This window comes from Microchirus variegatus (assembly GCF_963457635.1).
Source record: "Microchirus variegatus genome assembly, chromosome: 8".
Lineage (NCBI taxonomy): Eukaryota > Metazoa > Chordata > Actinopteri > Pleuronectiformes > Soleidae > Microchirus > Microchirus variegatus.
Genome location: NC_139809.1, coordinates 18,516,785 through 18,539,638, shown reverse-complemented (window position 1 = coordinate 18,539,638; position 22,854 = coordinate 18,516,785). Strand labels below are relative to the sequence as shown.

At 40.3% G+C, this 22,854-nt stretch overlaps 1 protein-coding gene across 1 annotated transcript in view; it reads right to left on the bottom strand.

Annotated features, from left to right (window-relative positions):
• The window catches only part of magi2b (membrane associated guanylate kinase, WW and PDZ domain containing 2b), a gene marked incomplete at both ends in the record, with an annotated part of 135,880 nt that overhangs the window by 60,345 nt on the left and 52,681 nt on the right, over positions 1–22,854 (bottom strand). Inside the window, one exon of the mRNA XM_083894162.1 lies at positions 5,473–5,592. Within this exon, the coding sequence (XP_083750288.1) occupies positions 5,473–5,592 (120 nt within the window). The remainder of the gene's footprint in view (positions 1–5,472; positions 5,593–22,854) is intronic.

Below are 22,854 nucleotides of genomic sequence, written 5' to 3'. Positions count from 1 at the left end.
TAGTTTGTCAAGAAACACCATCACGGACCAGGTTACATCTATAATGCATCATATTTGTAACTTGAATAAGTAATAAATACAGAAAGTTATTGAGCAATATGTTACAGAGTAGTTACCTTTATTTTACATTAAATTTGGTTACATTTATTCTGTTTGACAGTTCTGGCCCTTTGAGGGTAACCATTATGCTGATGTGGCCCTCAGTGAAAATGAGGGACATTCAATGCTTTAAGCTGATAAATCACCCATCTGATCGCCTCATCAGTCCAACAATGCATCGATGTGGATTTCAGTGTTTTTCTCACTATTGTCTGCTTCTGTGCGCCGAACAGAAGAGGTTTGTCCGACTTAGAGAAATTTGATCAAATATATCTTTCGATTTTTTTTAAAAGTCAGCAATATTTTTTTCCCCTGACATCAAGTAAAAACTGAAGCATCTCCTCCATACTTCAGTCTGTAGTATACAGAGTCTGCTTCTGTCCAGTAAAATAACCTGACTTTGCCTCTGCTACGTTTTGGGTTGATTTTGCATTACTGCTGTATTAAAGTGACTGACTCACAGGTTCTCAGGTTGTTGGGCTCTCAAAGCCCAAAGAGGCTGTGTGATTATCTTAATTAAGATGACTCTCCATAGACTGCAGCTGCTGCTTTGGACAGACATGGGACAGGATGTGTGGAGAAAGATTAATACGGTGTTAGTGAGAGGAATAACATTTTAAAAAGCTGACAGTGTTCTTGGATTTTTCTCAAGAAAAACACTTTTTTTTTCCTCTGGGAAAAAACAAACTTGGTGCTGAGTAAAATATGAAATGGGAAGAATCCAAATATAAACACAAAACTCTCAATATGACCACAGGGACCAATGATAAATGATATTTATTAGTATTACAAAGATATATTCAGTCATATCTGGATAATTTGGAGCACAAGTGCACTTCATCTTCTACAATATAATCACACTTTATGAGCAGAGTGCTGCTTTTAAGTATTTCGGTCTGTGTGAGTCAAGTGTATGGAGATAAATTAGATATTCTTCTTTTAGAGGACACCTGCTAACTTAGACTATAATATCTGGATTAACTTATTATAGTTACGTCCAACTAGAATGACTAACTTCACATATACCACACTGACACTTCTGTGACTTCATGGTCACGTTTGCTCTTCAGCCACAATATAGCTCAACTTTTATTTGAAATTTTTAAAATCGCTGTCAGGGAAATATATTTAGTGATTAAATATTAAGTGTGAGTGAGAGGCAGAGAAGTCTTATTTTGATAATCCCTCAAAGTGAAGAGGAATAAGGGTTTCACTGAGAGGGAAACAGGGGCAAAGGGAGGAGAACAACAGCTGAGCAAAGGAGAGGGAATGAGGCCGCAATAAAGGACAAGAAAAAGGATGAGCGGCTCATAGACCACAGACATCACTTTACTTTCATCCCCGCAGGAGGTGGAGAGATATTACGACAGGCTCGATTACAGCCACTTCTTCCTCAGTGTAAGTACACTTACCCTGCTGCCCACCACACTGTGATTAAACCATGAATGTGCACGCACAGGCACAAACAACAGGAATACTCAGTCTGATACTGCACTGCCAGCTTCACTTAGGGATCATTACGCTTTTTAAAGTGTGGTTTTATACTAACGTCAGCCACAGCACAGCTGAAGAGTTTTCAGAGCAAAGTACATTTACATACAGTACATAATATACATATTTAAATGTAATTTAACCTTCATTTAATAAGGAATAAAAGTCGTTGAGATTAAAAATCTTGGCCAAGACAGGCTGCAGTGCATAACGGATACAACATCAGACAAACATCTACAGCCCCAGATGTTTCTGTCTCCAAATCATTTACCAGTACTTTCAGATCCTTTGTCCCAGGATTGTTACACCAGTTTTATACAAATCATCCATGTCTATAAGTTGCAGTCTAGTTCATATTGGACTACTTTATCCTGGTCATTCTAGATCTTGTTTTAAATCAGTAACAGTAAATACTGAATTCAATCACAATGAATAAAGAAATGTATTATTTTATTTACCCATTTTGGTAACGCTTTCTTTTACAGTCCCCTAATTACCAGGTGTTTACCTGGTAAATTCATGGTAACACAAACGTGTTACTAGATAGTTATCAATGCTAATAAGAAAGTAAATACAATAAAACTATGGCCAGCATACTGGACATTTACCTGGTAACTCAATCTTGATTTACCATACATATAACGGGGAAATAATTACCTGCTTATTACCAGTGGTAATTTTCCAATAACGCAATTTAATTTACCAGGTAATTACCCTGTATTTTGGCCATGGTTTCATTTTTCTTACCTTCTTATTACAGGCTAATACTTAGTAAAACATTTTTGTTACCATATATTTACTGGGTGAATAGCTAGTTATTAGGGGACTGTAGCTACCTGCTTATTACCAGATTATAACCTAATAACACACTATAATTTACTATATAGTTACCAGGTAAATGCCCAGTATGTTGGCCATAGTTTCATTGTATTTACTTTCTTATTACCATTGGTAATTACAGAGTAAGAATTTTAGGTTACCATGAATTTACCAGGTAAATACCTGGTAATTAGGGGACTGTAAAAGAAAGCGTTACCGATATTTTAGTCAAATCATCCACACTACTCTAACTTGTATTTAAAAATGCACACATTCTTTTCAGGATACATCTCCTTGCTTCAAAATGTCAGTTTCACCTCTTTGTCACATAACAGAAATCCAGTCTCTGACTCATCACTGTCTCTGTTTGTCTTGTCATGTTTTGTGCAGAGAGAATGACCACAGTGTTCCTGCACGGTCACATAATATGTTTTCAGGTGTTTTAATGTGAACGCAGATTCATTCTGATATTGAGCCTCCTGCTGTCGCCCCCATGCCAAGAATCAGCATAGAGAGGAATGCTTGACCTCGTAAAAGCATGTCTGTCAGCAGGGACTCGGGAGGGGAAATCATTTTAGCCACTCCACAAAAGATGAATCTAAATACAAATCTGCACCTACTTCAGTCTAGTTTACCAATCTTCAAACCATGATTTTCATTTACCTTATGTTTCACAGACGTGTTGCATTTTAAACTACTCACTCACTCACTCTCACCTCAACTCCATGAAGAAAAAAACTGAGTTTGATCCACTGCAGCTGTTCTAGGTGAGCATGTGCATGCGTTATACTTGTTTCTCTTTTTCCTCGCGTCCCCGACAGCAGCCATGTTATTAAGTGATGGCGTTTGATGTTCACAGTGCACACACTGTCACCGCCATGAGTCGGGACCTCATACAAAAACCTGAAGAAACACTTGAAGGACAAAGTGAAGAGAAGAACATAAATCATGTTGAGATTGGTTCAGGTCAGACTTCCCGCTGCTTCAAAAAAAACAATGTTCCCCTGATCCTCCTCGCTACTCCTGCTTTGCCCTGAAGCATCTTGGCTTTCTGCTTAGTTCAGTTGTGACTCACCACCAACAGGAGCTCTGACATTATGTGCTCACACGCGCGCACACACACACACACACACACACACACACACACACACACAGAAACCATGCATGCACGACAATTACAGAGAAAAGTGTTCTGATGATTCTTTACGTCTGATTCTGTCTTACGTCACTGCTTTCCAAATCGTTTTCTCATCTTCTTGTCTGCCATTTCTCCATCTCTACTTCCTCTTATTTTAATGTGGATTTCAAAATGAGTTGCTGTGCCTCCAGTGGAGCCACTCAGAAATAGACAGCTCCCCATAACGTACGTAAATAAGCTCTGGAGACACAAAATATGTGAACATACAGTTATGAAATCAACACATGGCTAGAGAACGTGCCAGTAGCCCTCACACATACACACAGCAGCACAGTCACACAGACATTCAATCCCCCGTGTATACAGATCCTCGCATCTCTAAGGTCTGGGTCGTATTTTGCTCATTTAGTGTCAGCAGAGTGCTGCTTCTCATTTCCACATCCACACACACATACACATACACATGGTTGTGGCTCCATTCATGCTAATATCAATCTCACATTCCCTTCAGATTGCAGTGATTTCTTGTCAGCAGTGCACCCACATATGAAAGTCCTTGTGTTGTGTGAGCAATGGGTTGCACATCATGTGGGTAACAGTGGACCTCCTCACACAATCTCACATCATCGCAAGCAAGCTTCCAGTTCATACATTTATATAATGGCATTTTAAATTTTCACATTATATGACAGAAGAAGAATAACGTCCGTTGTGGAGGTGTTTCACGAGCGACAGTGTCTTCTGACTCTGGGTCTGACTCCGGGTCAAAGTCATAAAAGGGACTGCGGCGGGAGTCGTGAAGAAGCTATTTTTAAACATTGTTAAAACAATGTTTTGATAACGAGTAGTAGTGCATCCACCGTTCCAGAGGGGGGAGCTGTGCTTCTGAGAGCGGGTGTGCTGATTATACTGGCCAATCACAACACATTCTGTCTTCTGGGTGTGAGAGTCTCAAGTCACGCGGCTGGGAAACAGCGTCAGAAAAGAGGATTTCTATTTTAGTTAATGTATGTAGACCTCCATAACTAACATATATGTGCAACAGGACCACTCTATTTGAGATTTAACTCTCATGAACCTGTGATTAATAACACAGTTTCTTCTTCAGCTAAGCCCTTAGCAAGGGTGGTGCAGCAGTGAAAATGGTCCCCCAAACACCACATTGTGTGGTATAGGAAAAATCTATATCTCTACCGTCCAGCACTACAGTGTTATCTGTCCATACAGTCTTCACAGGCTCGCCTGCGTGACGACCACATACAGATGAACGTGAGCATCTCCACGCGCTCATTATGGCTCAACACATTCCAGTCTGGTTGTCAGCGTTGAAGACGATAACCATGGACACACTTGCCTGAGGTGACGTACAGTATTATGTGAGGAGGTAAATCCACATATGTACAACTCAGTGCTCACAGAATGCAAATGAGGATGAACTCCTGGCATTCATCCAGCTCACTTCCCCAACACAGACACACACTATCATGCATACTTGCACACACGAATACATGAATCAGTGCAGAGATTTGTTAGCATTAACATGTTTGTATTTGTGCAGCACTTTTCTATTCACTCAAAGCTCTTTACCCTAGAGTTTTACCATTCACCCATTCACACTGCTCATCTATAAGCGATTGTGTCAGAAACACATCAGCATGTAGACGAGCTGAGCCTGGGATCAGCGCTGGACCTTCCATTTGGAGGACGACCTGCTCTACCACTGATCCAAAGCCACGGTTCACATAAGCTGTGTGTCAAAACATCACCTGACACCTGATCTAGTAAGCAAATGTATTTTCACAGTTTAAAAACAGTCAAATATCTCGAGCGAAACATGCTCCTATTTCCGCTCCCCAAACACTTGTACTTGTCTGGCAGCTGCAGAAAGTTTCCTGGACAGCGGCCACAGCACTCCCAGAACTCACCTTCATATGTTCCACTCTCTAGCAGGGCTCCACTTTGCTCTAGTTCCATAAAACGCTCCACACTCACAAAGTTGTAGTCTACCCCCGGCACCTCCCCCTCCTTCGGCTGCCTGGTGGTACCTGCAGAGGAAGAGAGAGAACATGAGAAAGGTCGTCAGAGGCAAATAGGGCACTTGAGAAGAAAAGGCAGGAAGGCAGAGAAAGAGCCCGGAGAAAGGACTGGACAAAAAAGACGGCACATTTCGAGGCTACAAAGTGTACGAGGGGAAGTGGGAGGGAAAAGGAAATGCTCCAGAAGAGAGTGAGTGAAGAGTCATCACTGGTGATCGCCAAGTCCATTCACACAACTGAGCCTGAGTGACACAGAGAGACAGACAGACAGAGACAGACAGAGACGCAGAGACAGACAGACAGACAGCAAAAGAGGGAAAGGGAAAACAACTTCTGCTTATTTTCATATCCATTCATTTCTTGATGAAGTGATTTCCTCTTTCATGCAGGAAACGATCGATTGATCGACATTGATCCATGTGTTTACCAGAACTTAAACTGATTGATACTCAAACTAAATATATTCACTTTACTGTCATGAAGGAGCAAAGGAACCAGAAAGTATTCACATTTAACACACTTTAAATATGAGCCGAACATGAACACTGCAACACTATCACAGAAATGACAAGTAAAGCATACATTTATTTACAATAAAGCACATTATTATTTCTGTGATAAGTTCTCAACATTATAGTTAGAATGTTTTAGTGGTTGAATGTTATGCTTGATTCATTTCTGACTTTCAAATTTGGATATAAAAGGTGAATTCAGTTTTCAACATTTTTAGTTTTACAATACAATAAGTCAGTAAAACATTTCTGTGTTCCTGTTTTTAAGACAGGTTTACAGGTATATACAGTATATACAATACAAATTGCCTTCTCCTCACATGAGAGTTGCAGGATGCATGTTATGTCATATACATGTATTTGGTGACTGAAAAATTCCTACCTGTGGGTCTCAATCCAGCCTCTGGGAATGACTGATATATTTGCTGAATAATTTAGTAATCAATCCCTCTTGCTTCTTCCCACTGATTGGGTGAACTAAACCCCAGCCATGGGGTAATTTCGATATGTTATAGTGTTTGCGTATATCCAAAAAAATCAATGTATTATATTAAAATCTTCATAAACGTGAATACCTTCTGGTTCCTTTGCTCCTTTATTACAGTTAAAGGTGCATTATGTAATAAATCTAAAGCAACTGGTCATAAAATCCTCCTAATATGTCACAGAGACTCAGGAATAATGTTAATATAACAAACTGAACTCACCAACAACAACAGTACAGACAAAATATTTGCATTAAAAATTATATTTTGCAGACTGCAAATCATGTTTATGTTATGAAATCATGTTTTGGCATGTGGCGCCACCTACCGCCGTCTACCAATCATTGCAGTCAGTAGAGTCTCAGCTGCCGAGCAACCACGGGTTGCCAGTTAGGGTCAGAAAACAAAACCTAAAAGACCTCGGTATTTTGAATTTGAATGTAGTAACCGTTTTTGGCCACATTCTTACATATGGCACCTTTAAGTGAATATGTATGAGAAAGTAATGGATATTAAAATAAGCATAATACAGCGTTGTTGTTGTCGTTGAGCATGCTTTTCCCAGCAGGAGTACACATGCATGTGCTCCTGGTGCCAATATCAAGCCCAGAAAAGTGGGAAGGTTGTGTCAAGAAGGGAATCCGTCTTAAATCAATCAAATATATGAATGACTAAAAAGCAGATGAACCACTGTGGTGAGGAGGGAGAACCCCATAGACAAAAAAAAACTCAAAATCAATGATCAATAAACGTTTCAGCCTCAATGTTCAAACAGCAAATACACCTTAAACATCCTTACACAACACACCATACCAGAACACAGGGATGCCAAGACACCACATTACCATGCAACAACAACAACACAGTGCTCCTTCATCAACGCTCCAGAGATCTCCATCAGCGCTGCAGCACCGAGGCTCCGCTCTGTGATTGCAGCAAAGGGAGTGTTGAGTTTAATGAGGTGCTGTGTTTGTGTCCCTGCCAAGTGGATTTTCAGCCCAGGCTCAGTAAAGTCCACTGGTGTCGATTCCTGCTTTCCACTGATCATGCCTGAAAACAGACTTTGGCACAGCGCTGTGCCCACAACCTGTGGCCCACATGGTATGATCTAAAGACTGATCCGGGCCATGGTCCTGAAGAAGTAACACTAACATTCCCAGACTTCATTGAGTTTTAAAACTATGTAAAAATTATTTTAAAATGTATATTATAGAGATGAACTGATAGAAAACTCAGGTTGTGTGATAATAAATCACTAAAACAATATATTTTAAAAGAGAAAAAAAAAGAATATCCAATGAATGCTTGATTATGCACAGGCTGTAAAAATGTAAATAAAAGGAGCTGTAACTGCATTTTATTTGAGTTGGACCATTTATTTCCTCTTTATGGGATGAGAATATTTGTTAAAGAGCACTATGTTTTTCAAATGGCTGCAGTAAATGTGTTTATTCTGTAAAAGAGTTTAAAATGACTAAAAACAGCTGATTCATTGCCCACGGCATTAGCAAACTCAGCGGCTGCTTAGTTTAAAGAAACATTTTTAATATGATAAAAAAATCTCAATCTTGTTAGATAAATTTACACACCTAAACCTTGTATATCTATATCTATATATATATAGATATAGATATCCAAAAATACATTTTTGATGACATTTAATCATACTTAAGATGATTTTTATTTCAAATACCCAAAAGCACAGCAGTGGTTGTTTGTCCAACTGCGAATATGATGCTGCTCATTGACCGTATGTCCTGGTCATGTCACTCCTTATAAAAGCAAAAGTAAAGAGACAGAAAATAATTAATAATTTTAAAGCAGACCTAGACCGGAAGTTCCAATTAACACTGTTTTTAGTGTGTATCTGCATCATTACCTTGTTTACGAAGCCCTGAAGGTTCTAAACAAACAGTTCAGCCACTGCTGAGAACACTGTGTTTTATTAAAATCTCGGACTCAGCGAGATCTCTAAAAAAAACCCGGTCCGGTTACGTAAACACCAGTTCTCCTGAACGGGCACTAGTCCGGGCACATCCGGTTGTGTACATTGAACCGCAGAAGAAGAATAAAGTCCGTTGTGGAGGTGTTTCACGAGCGACAGTATCTTCTGACTCCGGGTCAAAGTCATAAAAGGGACTGTGGTGGGGAGTCGTGAAGAAGCTATTTTTAAACATTGTTAAAACAATGTTTTGATAATGAGTAGCAGTGCATCCACCGTTCCAGAGGGGGGAGCTGCACTTCTGAGAGCTGGTGTGCTCTTTTTGTCACTTCCGAGTATTGGCCAATCACAAGACAGTTGGGAAGCCTCTACGCTGGCTGGCCAATCACAACACACTCTGTCTTCTGGGGGTCAGGTTTATGTCTGAAATATTGTGGCTCAGAACAGCGTCAGAAAAGACAGATTTCTATCGGCTCGTTTACAGCAACTAGGAGGTTTTTGACCATAAAAACAAGTGAATGTATGTAAGTAGACCTCCATTACTAACATATATGTGCAACAGGACCACTCTATGTGAGCTTTAAAGACAAAGACAAAAATATTAGTCCCTCCCAAAAATGGTCATTATGTCTCGTCCATCAACCTGATTTCCAAAGAAATAGGCAAACAATGCATGACTATTTAGCATGACTATTTTGTGACTCCACAAACATGATAAAAGAAGGGCTGTTCAATTCATGTACAATTCAGTAGGGAAAGAGAAAGGATGAACGCACCATCATTGACGGCGTGTAGCGCAGGAACATCTAACTGTCTCCAGAGTGTGATATCTTAATCAATAGATCTCTATTGATTGTATGTCACCACTTTACTCCTGTATTGCATCTACTGAACATCCTCTGCTGTGTTTACTTCACCAGTCGGAGCAAAGACAGTGGAGAAGTGATATCAGACTGTAAAGCATCTACAGCAGGATTGTGAAGAGCCATAGCAACAAGCCTATACAACTGCACTGGGAATCCAAATCCATTTAAAAACACAAAACCAAAACAATGCAGCAGACTGCCCACAGAGTCTCACTCTCACTGTAGAGTCAACATACTCCACACTGATGGCTAGATTTAAAATGGGAAGTGTAATCCAAATAAGGAATTCTGCAGAGCACTGCTCCCACTCTGCCTCCGCTCTAACTGGAGGTTGCCAGGTAGTTTGAAGAACCATTTGGCATGAAGTGAAAGACTAATGCCCCAGGAGCGACTCTTAAATCCCTTTCTGCAACATAAACATACATTTGCAGGCTGTAAATACTATTTTAAATTGTGAATAAACTCTCTGTACCACTGAAATCGTGTGTTTTTTCTTCAGTTTCCTTAATCTCCGATAACATTCATTCATTATCTACCACTTTATCCTCCACATGAGGGTCACAGCGAGGGCTGGAGCCGATCCGTTTCCAGTCCATATAACACATTCTTGTCATTTCATCACTTAATACAAGACTTTTCTTACATGTGGCTCATTTGAGTATTGATTCTCGTGTGTTATACTGTACAGTGGTTATGGCTGAATTATGTTTTTAAGGCACTTTACATATTGACACAACATTAGTAGGAGATTACTAATGGCTCTGTAGTGCCCCCTCTCCCCCCACTGGCCCATCAGAAGTACTGCATGACCACTGCTGCCCTGTCCGCGCACTGAGAACGGTTTATTTATATGTCAATAAGGCTGTCATATTGTGTATAGACTACAGAAGAGTGTTTACTTGTTGTACTTGTTGTAGATTGGTCTTTAAATGGTGAAAAATGGCCAACAATACTCTGAGTGCCAAGCTGGTAACAGCTCTGCAGGACAGTGTGAACCCACATCATCACCATAGGTACCTGTGAGACGTCTTCTGTGTCCCATTATCACCTTTGCCAAGGAGGTTATGTTTTAGTGCTTTTGTCTTCTGACTTTCAGCAGGATAACTGAGTCGACCGAGTCAGGGAAGAAGCCATTTCATTTTGTAATAAGGGAAGTGGACAAGAAAGAACTTCTCTCTTCATTAAAATGTGTCCTAGACATCGCAGAGTGTAAAAAAGAAGACATTTGAAATTCTAATCAATATTGTTTCCAATGAGTCAGACGTGATACAAAGTAAATCAACCCTATAAACACAACTATGTTATAATAACTAGCCCTGATACAGACGGTATATATTGCCACTGGGCCTTGTTTTTGCCCATTTTCACATGTATTGATTGAACTCCATGGTTTTTATGAGGTTGCACTTTAACAGCGTATATATATTGGATCACTTTACAACATAAGAGCTCACTTAAAGGGACAATGTGTAGTATTTATGGGTTTATATAACCCAAGATCCACTTTTTTATACATATTATGTGCTCCCGCATTGTCTAGTCGCTGTATAATAGTTTTTGTTTCATTTTCATAGTGTTTCAAAAAGTCATGTAAAATAACATGGTCACGGGCCGCGGTTGCATAGCCACTGTTAGCAGCGAGACGCCATGTTACTACCGGAGCCTGTATAGACAAACGCGAGAGAACAAATCAAGCGTCTCTTTACTTGTAGCGGAAGTCCCGCCTCCTCTCTCTCCGCTTCGTCTGCTATGGCCGTGGTAGCTCGCCTTCTCCCTCGCCTCACGAACCTCATCTGCTGACACGGAGAAAGAGGACGAGGACGACATTTGACCGGCTGAGGATACCGTAGCGCTCAGGGAAGGGAGGGGGTGAGCAGAGCAGCAGGTCTTTGTTGTAAATTTCAGCCTCTCCTCTAGATGGCACTATAAACTACTTACTTCACCTTTAAACTCAGCATACAGGAGATGTTGAATTCTTTTTGACCTGTATAAATCCAGCTGATGGAGAACACGGCGTACACACAGAACCTCAGAGATTGTTCCATGAGCTCCAGCGCACGTTAAACCAAAGTAATAAAATAAATACATGTTGAAGAGGACCGTCAACTGTGTGTGGAGAGTTTCTCTGAATAGCACAGAAGCTCAGTCAGTCAGTCAGACGGGGCCGGTCGCCTTCCACTGAGTACAGCTATTGATCTGTAAGATCAGAGTGAAATTATTCTGCTGCCCACACCAGAGAGGGCAGAGCCTGTTGGAATACTGATGACCTGCCGATGGCCTTTTCCCACAGCTTCCTTCACTGGACACAGCAGCAGAGAGATAGGCAAAGAGAGAGAGAGGAAAAGAGATAGTATCTTGGATCTGAGCAGGGAATATTGATCGACTGTGTGGCCTTGACATAGGCCGATGGATGGACTCCTCCTCTTTTCACACATTTCTATTCAGAGCAGAGCAGACTACCTGTTCTTCCCGCTCGCTCTCTGCTCTACCTCTTTTCTTCCAGTAGCAACACCAACTAAATAATTGTTAATTAGGCCTTTTTATTAAAACGAAAGCTGTCCCAATAAAAAGCCATATGCTGTTCCTTCTGCCCCTGATGCTGCCTTTCTCAAAAGCCCAATTTATACTCCTGCGTAAAGTGCTCTACGTAGGTTACGCAGAGTCCTCTGCGTCGACGCAGAGCCTGTCGGATAGCCTCTGCGTCGTCTCCGACTGCACAAAATATTTTTTAAGTGTCCGTCACTCCGTCAAGGGACAACGGAGACGGCAAGAGCTGCGATTGGTCCTCAGGACAGGCCGAGATAACGCTGCTCTGTGCCGGCTCACAGTGCGCACCGAGCGTCCACAGAGGCGGAGCTGATCACCGCCGACGTCACTGCCAAACTATAAAAACGTCATATCTTAATACACAAACCACATGTTTAGACTCTGAATGGCCAATTTCTGGCCTCAAATTATCTTAAAACTGCGTTCCGTCACACAGAAAAGTGAGAAACGGCCACTGTTTCAACAACAACAGTCTTTCTCTCTCGGTCACCATTGCTCACTGTAGCCAGAAGCACAACAACCTTGCGCAGCGACCCCTACTGATCGAGCGGGAAATTGCAGCGCTTGTCCGTCACCACGACGCAGAAGTATGAAGGCTCGAGTCGTCTCCGTGGTTACACAGTCGGATAACGCATACGCAGTCGGAGAAGTATAATGTGGCCTTAACTCAACTTCCTCTGTCTTATCCCCGTAAGCTCACAGGTAGAAAAATGATTAAAAAAAATGTCTTTTATAATTGATGAAGTCTTCTGGGAAAAGGCTGAAATGTCAGTCTTGTATTTTTTTTGTAGATAGCTACAAAAAACTCCTTTAATAAATGAGCTGAGCAAAGGAGGACAAGTAAAGCTGCACAGGTGCTCAAATAAAAATAAAAAGAGCCACGAGCATGGCGGCTGTTGATTATTGATTGGGCGTCGTGCTCTCACTAATAAAAGATAAAGTCAGCCATGAGCCAAAAATGGTCTGTGCATTACAATCAGCCAGTGTAGCCAAACCTCTGTGAGTATGTGTGTGAGTGCCATAGAGATTTATGACTGAAATGACTGAACTCTAGAATAGCACAGTAAAGCTTTAGAGCTTCCACTTTGGACGGTGAAGACAAACTCAAACCATGACGACTGAGCACTGGAGAACATTTTAACATTAATGAGAGAGAGAGAGAGAGAGAGAGAGAGAGAGAGAGAGAGAGAGAGAGAGAGAGAGAGAGAGAGAGAGAGAGAGAGAGAGAGAGAGAGAGAGAGAGAGAGAGAGAGAGAGAGAGAGAGAGAGAGAGAGAGAGAGAGAGAGAGAGAGAGAGAGAGAGAGAGGAAGAGAGAGAGAGAGAGAGAGAGAGATTACATAGAAACATAACAAGGAAAGTCCATTTAGAATTAAAGCTATAATGGCTGATATACTGAAATAACTGAGCTGGCTGTTTGACAATAAGAGGACAAAGACCTTTGCTAAATAATGGAGTGGCAGCGGAGTGGCAAGCGGAGGACACCAGGAACAACTGCAATAAGACGGAGACAGTTGGTGGGTTTCCATTAGCCTGTTTTTATGCACATTTTCAATTTGTGCATAAACCGAGTTGAGTGAAAAAAAAAAATGTTTATGCTAAAGAAAGGTGGAAAAGTTGGCATATGGGTAAAACAAAAACGTCAATCAGTGCAACAGATTCACCAAATTAGGGAGGATTTTTAGAAATCGTGTGAGTGAAATAATATATAATAATATTGCCAAGCCATGGAAAAACCAGCAACAAGCAGTCTGAGGGCATTTTCAGTTATTTACAGATTCTGAAAGTGTGATTTCTAAGTTTTCCATCAATGTCTAACACATTTAAATCAGATAATATTTAGAATAAGAGGATGAGGTCATTTGAATGTAGGCACTCCTCAAACTGCTTGAAGGAGAGTAAAGATTTACACCTTGTGGAAGCCAAGAGGCAGAATCATCACATTTACATAGAACAACCCCCTCCTGGTCTAAGCTGTCAGTGACATCTGATATCTGTGAGGCCACAGGACACAAACTAGTGTTGTAGTTTGAACAATGGTTATCAATAACAGTTCTATGGACAGTTCCCAAAATATAAAGTTAAATATGAATATACATTTGATAAAAATTAAAAACAAGAAAGGTAATACTTAAGAGTAAGAACCATCAAATATAGATACATATTTCTAATGTTTAAATAAAATAAAATAAGTGGCTCTGTGTTGCAAAAACACATGGAGCTGCATCAAATCCTATGGTTTTATGTGAACATACGACACATTATATATACACTGCAACAAGGGGACAAAAAATAACAAAGCCAGAATTCTGGGAAAAAAATTTGAGATGTTCCGATACCATTTTTTCCCTCCCGATACTGATTCCGAGTATCAGCCGATACCGACTACCAATACCGATACAATGTGTTATAATTTTCATTCTTTTCTTTAAAAAAAAAAAAAATCATACTACACCTGCATGACTGTAATATGATGATCATTGTGGTGAGGCCTGGATCAGGTTAAACCCTTTTAAAAACATGAATGAATACAGCATATGGAAGCCATTTATATTTTAAAATAATTTTTTCATTGAACGGTATAAAACAGTAGTAGAACAGCAACTTAACTAAATAACTCTAGAAATAAATTCCTTTGATAAAATTCAAGTGCTGCAGCTAAATCATATTATACACTATTTCCTGGTTCCTAGTTCCCTGGTGTCCTAATGAACATGTCTGTGATATGTTTTGGTCAAAATACCATGAGGATGAAACACCACAGCAGTTCAATCACCTGAGAAGTATGAAAGCTGCAGTTGGTCCTTCTTTTCCTTCGTGTTCTTTAGCGTGACGCTAACCAGTAAACGGATTCCTATTTCTAACTAGCCTACGCTGTCGGGGGCAGTCAGCAAGGTGTATATCCGCGGACTTGTCCAATCCTCAACTTTCCAATATACCCAAAGTATACGCACTCGCACCTGCCACTAACTGTTTTAATTAATTATTAATAAATTCAACAAAATAACTGTTAGATATTATGATATAATGCTGACTACACTTTATACATGTTCAAAGTATCCATATAAACTCGATATTGAACACAGAATACCTGAACTCATAAATTTCTCTCTAGTTTTTAATAAAACTAGTTAACCTATTATACCTTGTTAAATATTATGAATATTAAAATGCTAACCACACCTGCCATATCTTCAAAGTGTCCAAATGTCATGAAAAAGCATACACTATGTTTATTAAATTTCATGAAAAAGCATACAATATGTTCAAACTTTCCATTCAATGCATTAATAAAGAAATGGAGGCTTAACTGTATTTTATATGATAATTAATAAATGTATATTATAATGCAATAAATATGAATAAGTGCTAAATAAACCCATGATATCCTCAATGTGTCCAAATGAGCTCAATAATAAAGAAAAAATGCCTTAACTATTTTTTCTGTGTTCACTAATAAGTTAACCAGTTAACTTATTATGTAACTATTACCAATCATAGTCAAAGTAATAATGATTGTACTTGTAGATAGTTGTTACATGAATCATTGTACACAATTTGAAGGCAATATCTCCATCAGTCTGGAAGATAAAGCTGAAAATGTGTTTTTAGCATAATAAATAAATACATTTGCTAATTAATAATAAAGCTACAAATAGGGATAATTCTCAGGTGGTATGTGATGCCCATGCAAAATTTGAAGCCAATACCTGCAATACTTTGGAAGATACAGGAGAAAATATGGTTTTTATATCATTAATTAATTAATTAACTAATTAATAATAATGGTAGACAGCTCAAAATCAATACGGATCATCTACAGGTGGTATGTGACCCATAAAAAAAATAAGAAAATTTAATCTCAAACGCCTTTCCAGTTATCGCGTTAACGGCTAAAATCTGCGGGCGCGGACGACGACGCGGACGACGACGTGGACGCGCAAGACCGATTCCATAATATCCGCTTGCGTTTCTTGCGGATATAATAAGTTACGTGGTATCGGATCGGTGCCTGGACTCCAGGACTCGCCGATACCTATGCCGGCATTTTCGGCAGTATCGGAGGCCTTTCCGACACTGGTATCGGAATCGGAAGAAGTCTAGATAAAATCTCAGGCTGTTTTCTACATTTGGACCTAATCCTCTTCTGTACAATAATGAATGACAGTACCTGACAAAAGAATTGCAAGACAATATATCGGAGCCTCTAATCTAATAGATTTCTTACATTTAAGGTTATTGGGAGGAGAACAAAATGATTGGAAGACCTCTCTGTGCGTTCACAGACGCCTGCGAGAGTCAGTTACTGTGCGCATATGTGCAAACATACACATGTTTGTGTAATGAGACAGGAAATCACCAAGAGGTAGAAACATGGCGGGGGAGACTCACAGCTAAAAATAGACCACAATGGACTGATTATCATAATAAAGGGAGGGGGAAGGCGGTCAATTACCGTCTCAGTTAGAGTGTGTGGGAATGAGAAAATGGAGGGTGGACACCAAAACGGTTCCATGTTTTTTTTATTTCAATAGTTTACTTTACACAAAGCAGATATAGATATAATTATTCTGAGACTCCAGGCTGAAAACAACATGGACTCCTGCAGTATTTGCAGTTGCAATGCATTGAAGAATTGTATGATAATTGGATTGAGGAAGAGACTCAGATGATATTATTAGAGTCTCTTCATGCACATATGTATCGTCTCACAAACCCCTGGTGGTTTCAGCGAATCATCCATCACAGTCTTCAGGTTTCTGTGGGAGATGAACACGGACCGAGGTGCGACCTAATCTAACAGTAACTAAAAATATTCTCTCAAAAGGTGGAAGGCTGTTCACAATAATCCACCTGGGATTATGGTGAAAGTGTGAAAAGGGATTCAAATGTGCAAGAACACCTGTCCTCTCAGCTTTACGTAATATCCTAATCTAATAATGATGCACCGAGGGAGGAGAGACCTTTCTTCACAACTCAGACATTTTCATCTCAATTAAGACATCGTGCTGTTTGTTTAAACTCCTAAAAACCATTGTTCATGTTGTGCAACAGAGCAAAAACCTTTCCTTAGTTCTATAGTATTGATCCATATACATATATATATATATATATTAAAAATATTGTATAAAATGTTGTATTTGCTCTCCTTGTGCAGCCAGAGGGAAATTTAAATATACAGTCAAAGGAACATTGGATTTCAAGATGAAACCCTGCAACACACACACACACACACACACACACACACACACACACACACACACACACACACATGCAAGAATACACAGAAACTGTCCTCAAAAACCTGAACTTGTTTACCCAGAATCCTTTTCAGCAAGCAGAGTACCATGGCAGTATGAGCACAGAGAGAGATGTGAAGACTGTCAATGTTTGTTTCTCATACACTGCTGCTTCCCTCTATCTATCTATCTATCTATCTATCTATCTATCTATCTATCTATCTATCTATCTATCTATCTATCTATCTATCTATCTATCTATCTATCTATCTATCTATCTATCTATCTATCTATCTATCTATCTATCTATCCTTCTCTGTCTTTCATCCCTCTCATTTGCAATTTACCTCATCGCTCCATCCAATTGTTCCTCTCTCTCTCTGTCTTTTTTAATCCGCTCCCTCTCCCCTTCATTATCCTCCTTCTTTTCCTTTGTCTTTCCTTCATGCTTCTTCCTGCACTTTAGTCTCTCATATCTCATTCACTGTCACCGATCAACCCCCCCCCCATTCTCCATTTCCTTCTTCCCAAATGGCAGGCGTGATACCTGACAGCAGGTCTATAGGTGAAGTATGATTGAACGAACGCACGCACGCACGCACGCATGCACGCACTCGCGCGCACACACACACACACACACACACACTTATTTACACTACAAAGCCCATGATGCTATATATGCAGGGATGCAACATGGCAACAGTCTGACAGGAGCGTCTGCTACCACGACAACACGTCAGCGCCTGGCAACGCAGCTTCGCCATGGCAACAAGGCGTAACATCTACATTAGCTTAGCAAAAAAAAAAAAGAAAGAAAAAAAAGTGGGCTCTGACACTGTGCTGTGTGTTGTGCACACGCGTTATCGCCTCTGATGTTCTCGCTTTACCGCACTTTATCAATCAATTACTGTCACAGCTGGGGTCGCAGTAATTCAGCAGCTGTTGTTTAAGAGGGCACAGCAGACTGGACGCTACGTCTTCACTGTAAAAGTGGTCTTGGGCCTGATGATGATGATGATGATGATGATGATGATGCTCTGCCTCCACAGACTCAGTCTGGTCTCAGTCAGCAGTGAAACAGTGTGTGGGATGAACGTGAGGAGTTAAAGACAGATTGCTGTAAGACTGGAGGGATGGTGAACGCAAAGACTGCAAGGATAATATGAGCAAGATAACTGATGGATGGACAGATGGACAGATGGAGGACAACATTTATACAAAGCTTGTATCTAGTTCATGCTGCTCTCTGCTGAAAGGTACAAGAGAATGATGATATCACATAAATGACTGAAACATGATTAAACTGTGGATTTTCTTATTTTAGCAAACTTGCATACTCCAGAAATGATGCAGCAATCATTTTGAACAATAATGTATTTTGGTAATTTCAGTCATTATCAAACAAAACCATTGCAGGTGCATTGATTTGAGTGTTTTATAATATAATGCGATTATTAGCAGCCTACGGCCAAGCAGAGGCAAACTGAGCTTGTAACCAATTCACTCCCTAGCCAAGGAGGTCACCAGAGGTGGAAAAAGTACTAAAATATTGTATTCAAGTAAAAGTACCAATACTTTGATGAAGCATTACTCAAGTAGAAGTAAAAGTTGTCATCTGAAGTCAAGTTATCGTGTTGACAAGCTCGTAAAGTGCCGTTTACACATTTCTCACATTTCCCCCGCAAAAAAAATGCGTAAAAATTGACGGAATGATGGACGGACGGAACGGTGCGAACGCTATATGCTCCGCGTCGCTCGTCGAGTGCGGAGCATAACTAAGTGCAATACTTGAGTCAATATGTACTCAGGTAAAATACAAAACCCTGATTTTAAATTGTACTTAGGTTTAGGGTTTAAAAATACAAAATACACAAAAAAAGTATTCAATACAGTAACTTGAGTAAATGTATTTTGTTACTTTCCACCTCTGGAGGTCACATCCATGTACTCTAGTGCCGGTCCTGCATATGATGTGTTTCTAAAACTTGGTCACACAACACAAACTTTTAATTCCTTTCACACTGTGATGAATATTTTACCTGTTTTTACAAGAGAGCAACCTTCAGGCTACAAACACGTGGTCAGAGCAGACTTAATTATGGTTTCAGAAAGCATCTCCACATTGTCTGGAGCCCATCGACCTATAAAGTATTCATCTGTCAGCTTCAGTAGAAACTGGAAAGACGTCTGGTACCAGTTTGACATTGAGAAATGAGCCCTGATCGGCTGAAAGGTGCCTTTATTAATCTGCAGATTAAGTGACGGACACAAACCGACATGAGAGTGATGCTGATTGTGTGTGTGCAGAGGTGAAGACTGAGCAGCATTAACATCGTGGTGTCATCGCTCTCTGACCAACACAGCATGAAGAGCTCAGCGAGCACCTGGCTCATCACTGCAGATGACTCAGAGACATGGTTCTGAGGAGAGTGAGAAGGTGCAGAGGTAAAACTAAAGACAGTTACGCTTCAGATGAGCCTCATTCTGTCAGAGAGGATCAGACCGAGGAGACGGGGGAAAAAAAATATGACACATGTCCAGAGCTTAAAGTACTTTGCAAACATAACCAATTCATTAATATTTGCTATTTTCATTTAATAAAAGTCATATCATTCCCTTGCAGTTTCTTTCATCTGTGGAACATTAATCCACTGTGCCAATCAAACTGCAGGGAGCACAGAACCACATCAAAGCATGTCAGCCAGGCCTTTAACAAGAGCGAGCCAGCAGGCAAATCACCCCTTTAAGAAGAGAGTCCCCAGGGGGTGATGTCTCTCTGTCTCTCCCTCTTTCTACAGCTCTCTCAGTTTCTCTCTCTCTCACACACACACACATTTGCGCAGCTATTGGTCTCAGGACACTGCACGGACTTCCATTCCTAACCAGTTAACTAACCAGTTAACGCCTAAAGCCCAATTTATACTCCTGCGTAAAGTGCTCTGCGTAGGTTATGCAGAGTCCTCTGCGTCGAGGCAGAGCCTGTCAGAGAGCCTCTGCGTCGTCTCCGACTGCACAAAATATTTTTTAAGTGTCCGTCACTCCGTCGAGGGACAACGGAGACGGCAAGAGCTGCGATTGGTCCTCAGGATAGGCCGAGCTAACGCTGCTCTGTGCCGGCTCACAGTGAGCACCGAGCGTCTACAGAACTATAAATACATCATATCTTAACACACAAACCACATGTTTAGACTCTAAATGGCCAATTTCTCGCCTCAAATATCTTAAAACTGTGTTCCGTGACACAGAAAAGTGAGAAACGGCTACTGTTTCAACAACAACAGTCTTTCTCTCTCTTTCTCTCTTGGACGCCATTGATCACTGTAGCCAGAAGCACAACAACCTTGCGCAGCTACCCCCTACTGATCGGGCAGGAAATTGCAGCACGTATCCGTCCACGACGCAGAAGTATGAAGGCTCGAGGGGTGTCCATGGTGACGCAGTAGGAGAAGTATAATGTGGCCTTAACCCTCACGTTAACCTAACCAGAATTCAAACCTTAGCCCTACATTCAACCAGTTCTTCAGAAATGAGGGTTCTGGTCCTGACAAGGTCAGTGTTTATACCAGAAAAGGTCCTAAAAAGGTAACAAATACAAGAAAACAAACAGATCCATTATTCATTCATCATTATTCCTTAGTCGATTACAGCTCAACATAAACAAAATAATCAATGCAACAGTGTAAAAACAAACGCACATTTACTGTGCATTCAGATGATGTAAACAAGCAAACAAGGAAGATTCCACTGAAATGTTATTAATATTTCATTTCTTCATCCAACTTCAGTCTTACATCATAACAAAAAAAAAACTCCTCACGTCCACCTCATGTCAAGAAGCATGAAGCAGATTACTCAGTGAGCAGTCTCATGATTCAACCACAGAAACATCCAAAACCTGAACCTACTTCTTTGTCTCATTTCAGAACAAATTCTTGGATGCAGCACACGTTTTTTTTCTTGGGCTGATCAAATGAAAAATCAGATGCAGATGGAGGTGGGAGAGTTCCTTTACAGAATAAATTAATTAAAGGGTCAGAAGCTGACCAACAGATCCAGATCCATCATGCAGGGTTAAAACAACTACATTGATTGAATTAATTGTATTTGTGCTTTGTTTTGTGCATGACTGTGAGCCTTGGAATATCATTTCAGGGAAGAAAATAAGTAAATTACCACAAAATATTTAATATTCATGTTGAAATTCCAGGATTACATAAAGTCTTTGCCTCAGTTTCTAACAATAAATACACACAGTATGCAAATGTTTAAGGCTGATTTAACTCAATTTAAATGACAATCAGTCACCACCGGCAGCTGCTGAACTCATCTGCATATCCTCACACATTAATTTACTCACATGTTAACAAGTACAATTCTGCTGAACAATAACTGACAAATTTATGACTGAACCTTTTTTGCTAAATATATATCAGCATATATTCCACATTTACAGTGAAAACATCAACACTGTGAAATATTGCAATACTGTGTGTGGTGGTATTCTATCGCTTTCCAAACACCGAGTATCGGTGAAGACATTTTTGATATAATTGTTTCAATGATGTTAAAAATAAACATTAAAGGACTCATATTATAGCCTATTTCTCTAAGTTAAACTAGTTCCCTGGTGTCCTAATGAACATGTCTGTGACATGCTTTGGTCAAAATACCATAAGGATGAAGCATCACAGCAGTTCAATCACCCTGGCAAAACAGCCCTGCTCAGAACGCTCGGTTTAGTAGTATCTCTTTAGATCCACCTTAAAGGTCCACCTTAAAAAAGTAAAACGACACTTAAGGGACAGGAAATGACATCAGCCACAGAGGCTACTGGGAGCTAACAGCAGTTAGCATTTGGAAAAGTGATCACTTGCAGGCTCTAGCAGGCACATTGCCCTCATATATAACATGTATCCACTGGACACATAAATCCTCTGAGGCTGGAAGTTTGTGTAGAACTCTGTGCTGCACTGTGGAGCCCAGAATAGAACTTTTCCGGACTTTGCGGACTTCCGGTTTTCGGATACCGTTGCCCTCGCATGCACTCTCGCGTGTATTACGGACAAATCAGAGCTCTACGAGACAACAATTCCACGAATTTAGCGCATTGTGACGTCACAATGAGCGCAGAAGTCAAGAGGACTTGTGAGGACCACAAAAACATGACTGAGTCATCTTTTTTCACACATTGCCGACTGATAGGGTCTCCAGAGTCCCAAATATAAGGATTTAAATGATTAAAAAGTTGATTTTGCATAATATGGGACCTTTAAAGATTTTGTGGATTAGCAGAAAAAAATCAATTGACGTTTTAGTCCACTATATGGTGCTAAGTGCTCACTCTGTGTGCGTATATCACAATATTTGATTTTGCAAATATCAAGAATGTGATAATTAATGGTGTCTCTGGTGACTCAATTCATACCTCATCATACAAATAGGGATGTAACGGTTTAACCAATTTCACAATGTTGCACTAACAAAAGTGTCTTATATACTGTCCACTGACTTGTGACGACATGTCAGCCATCATGCTTGCACCCAACTCACTCCTTCTAGATCTAGCACAGGACAGTGATTCCAAAAGACTGGGTCGGGGCCCACAGATGAGTCAAGGGAGATTCCCTTGGGTCCCCAAACAAATATGCAGAATTAAGTTCTTTATATCCAAAGTTTTCCAT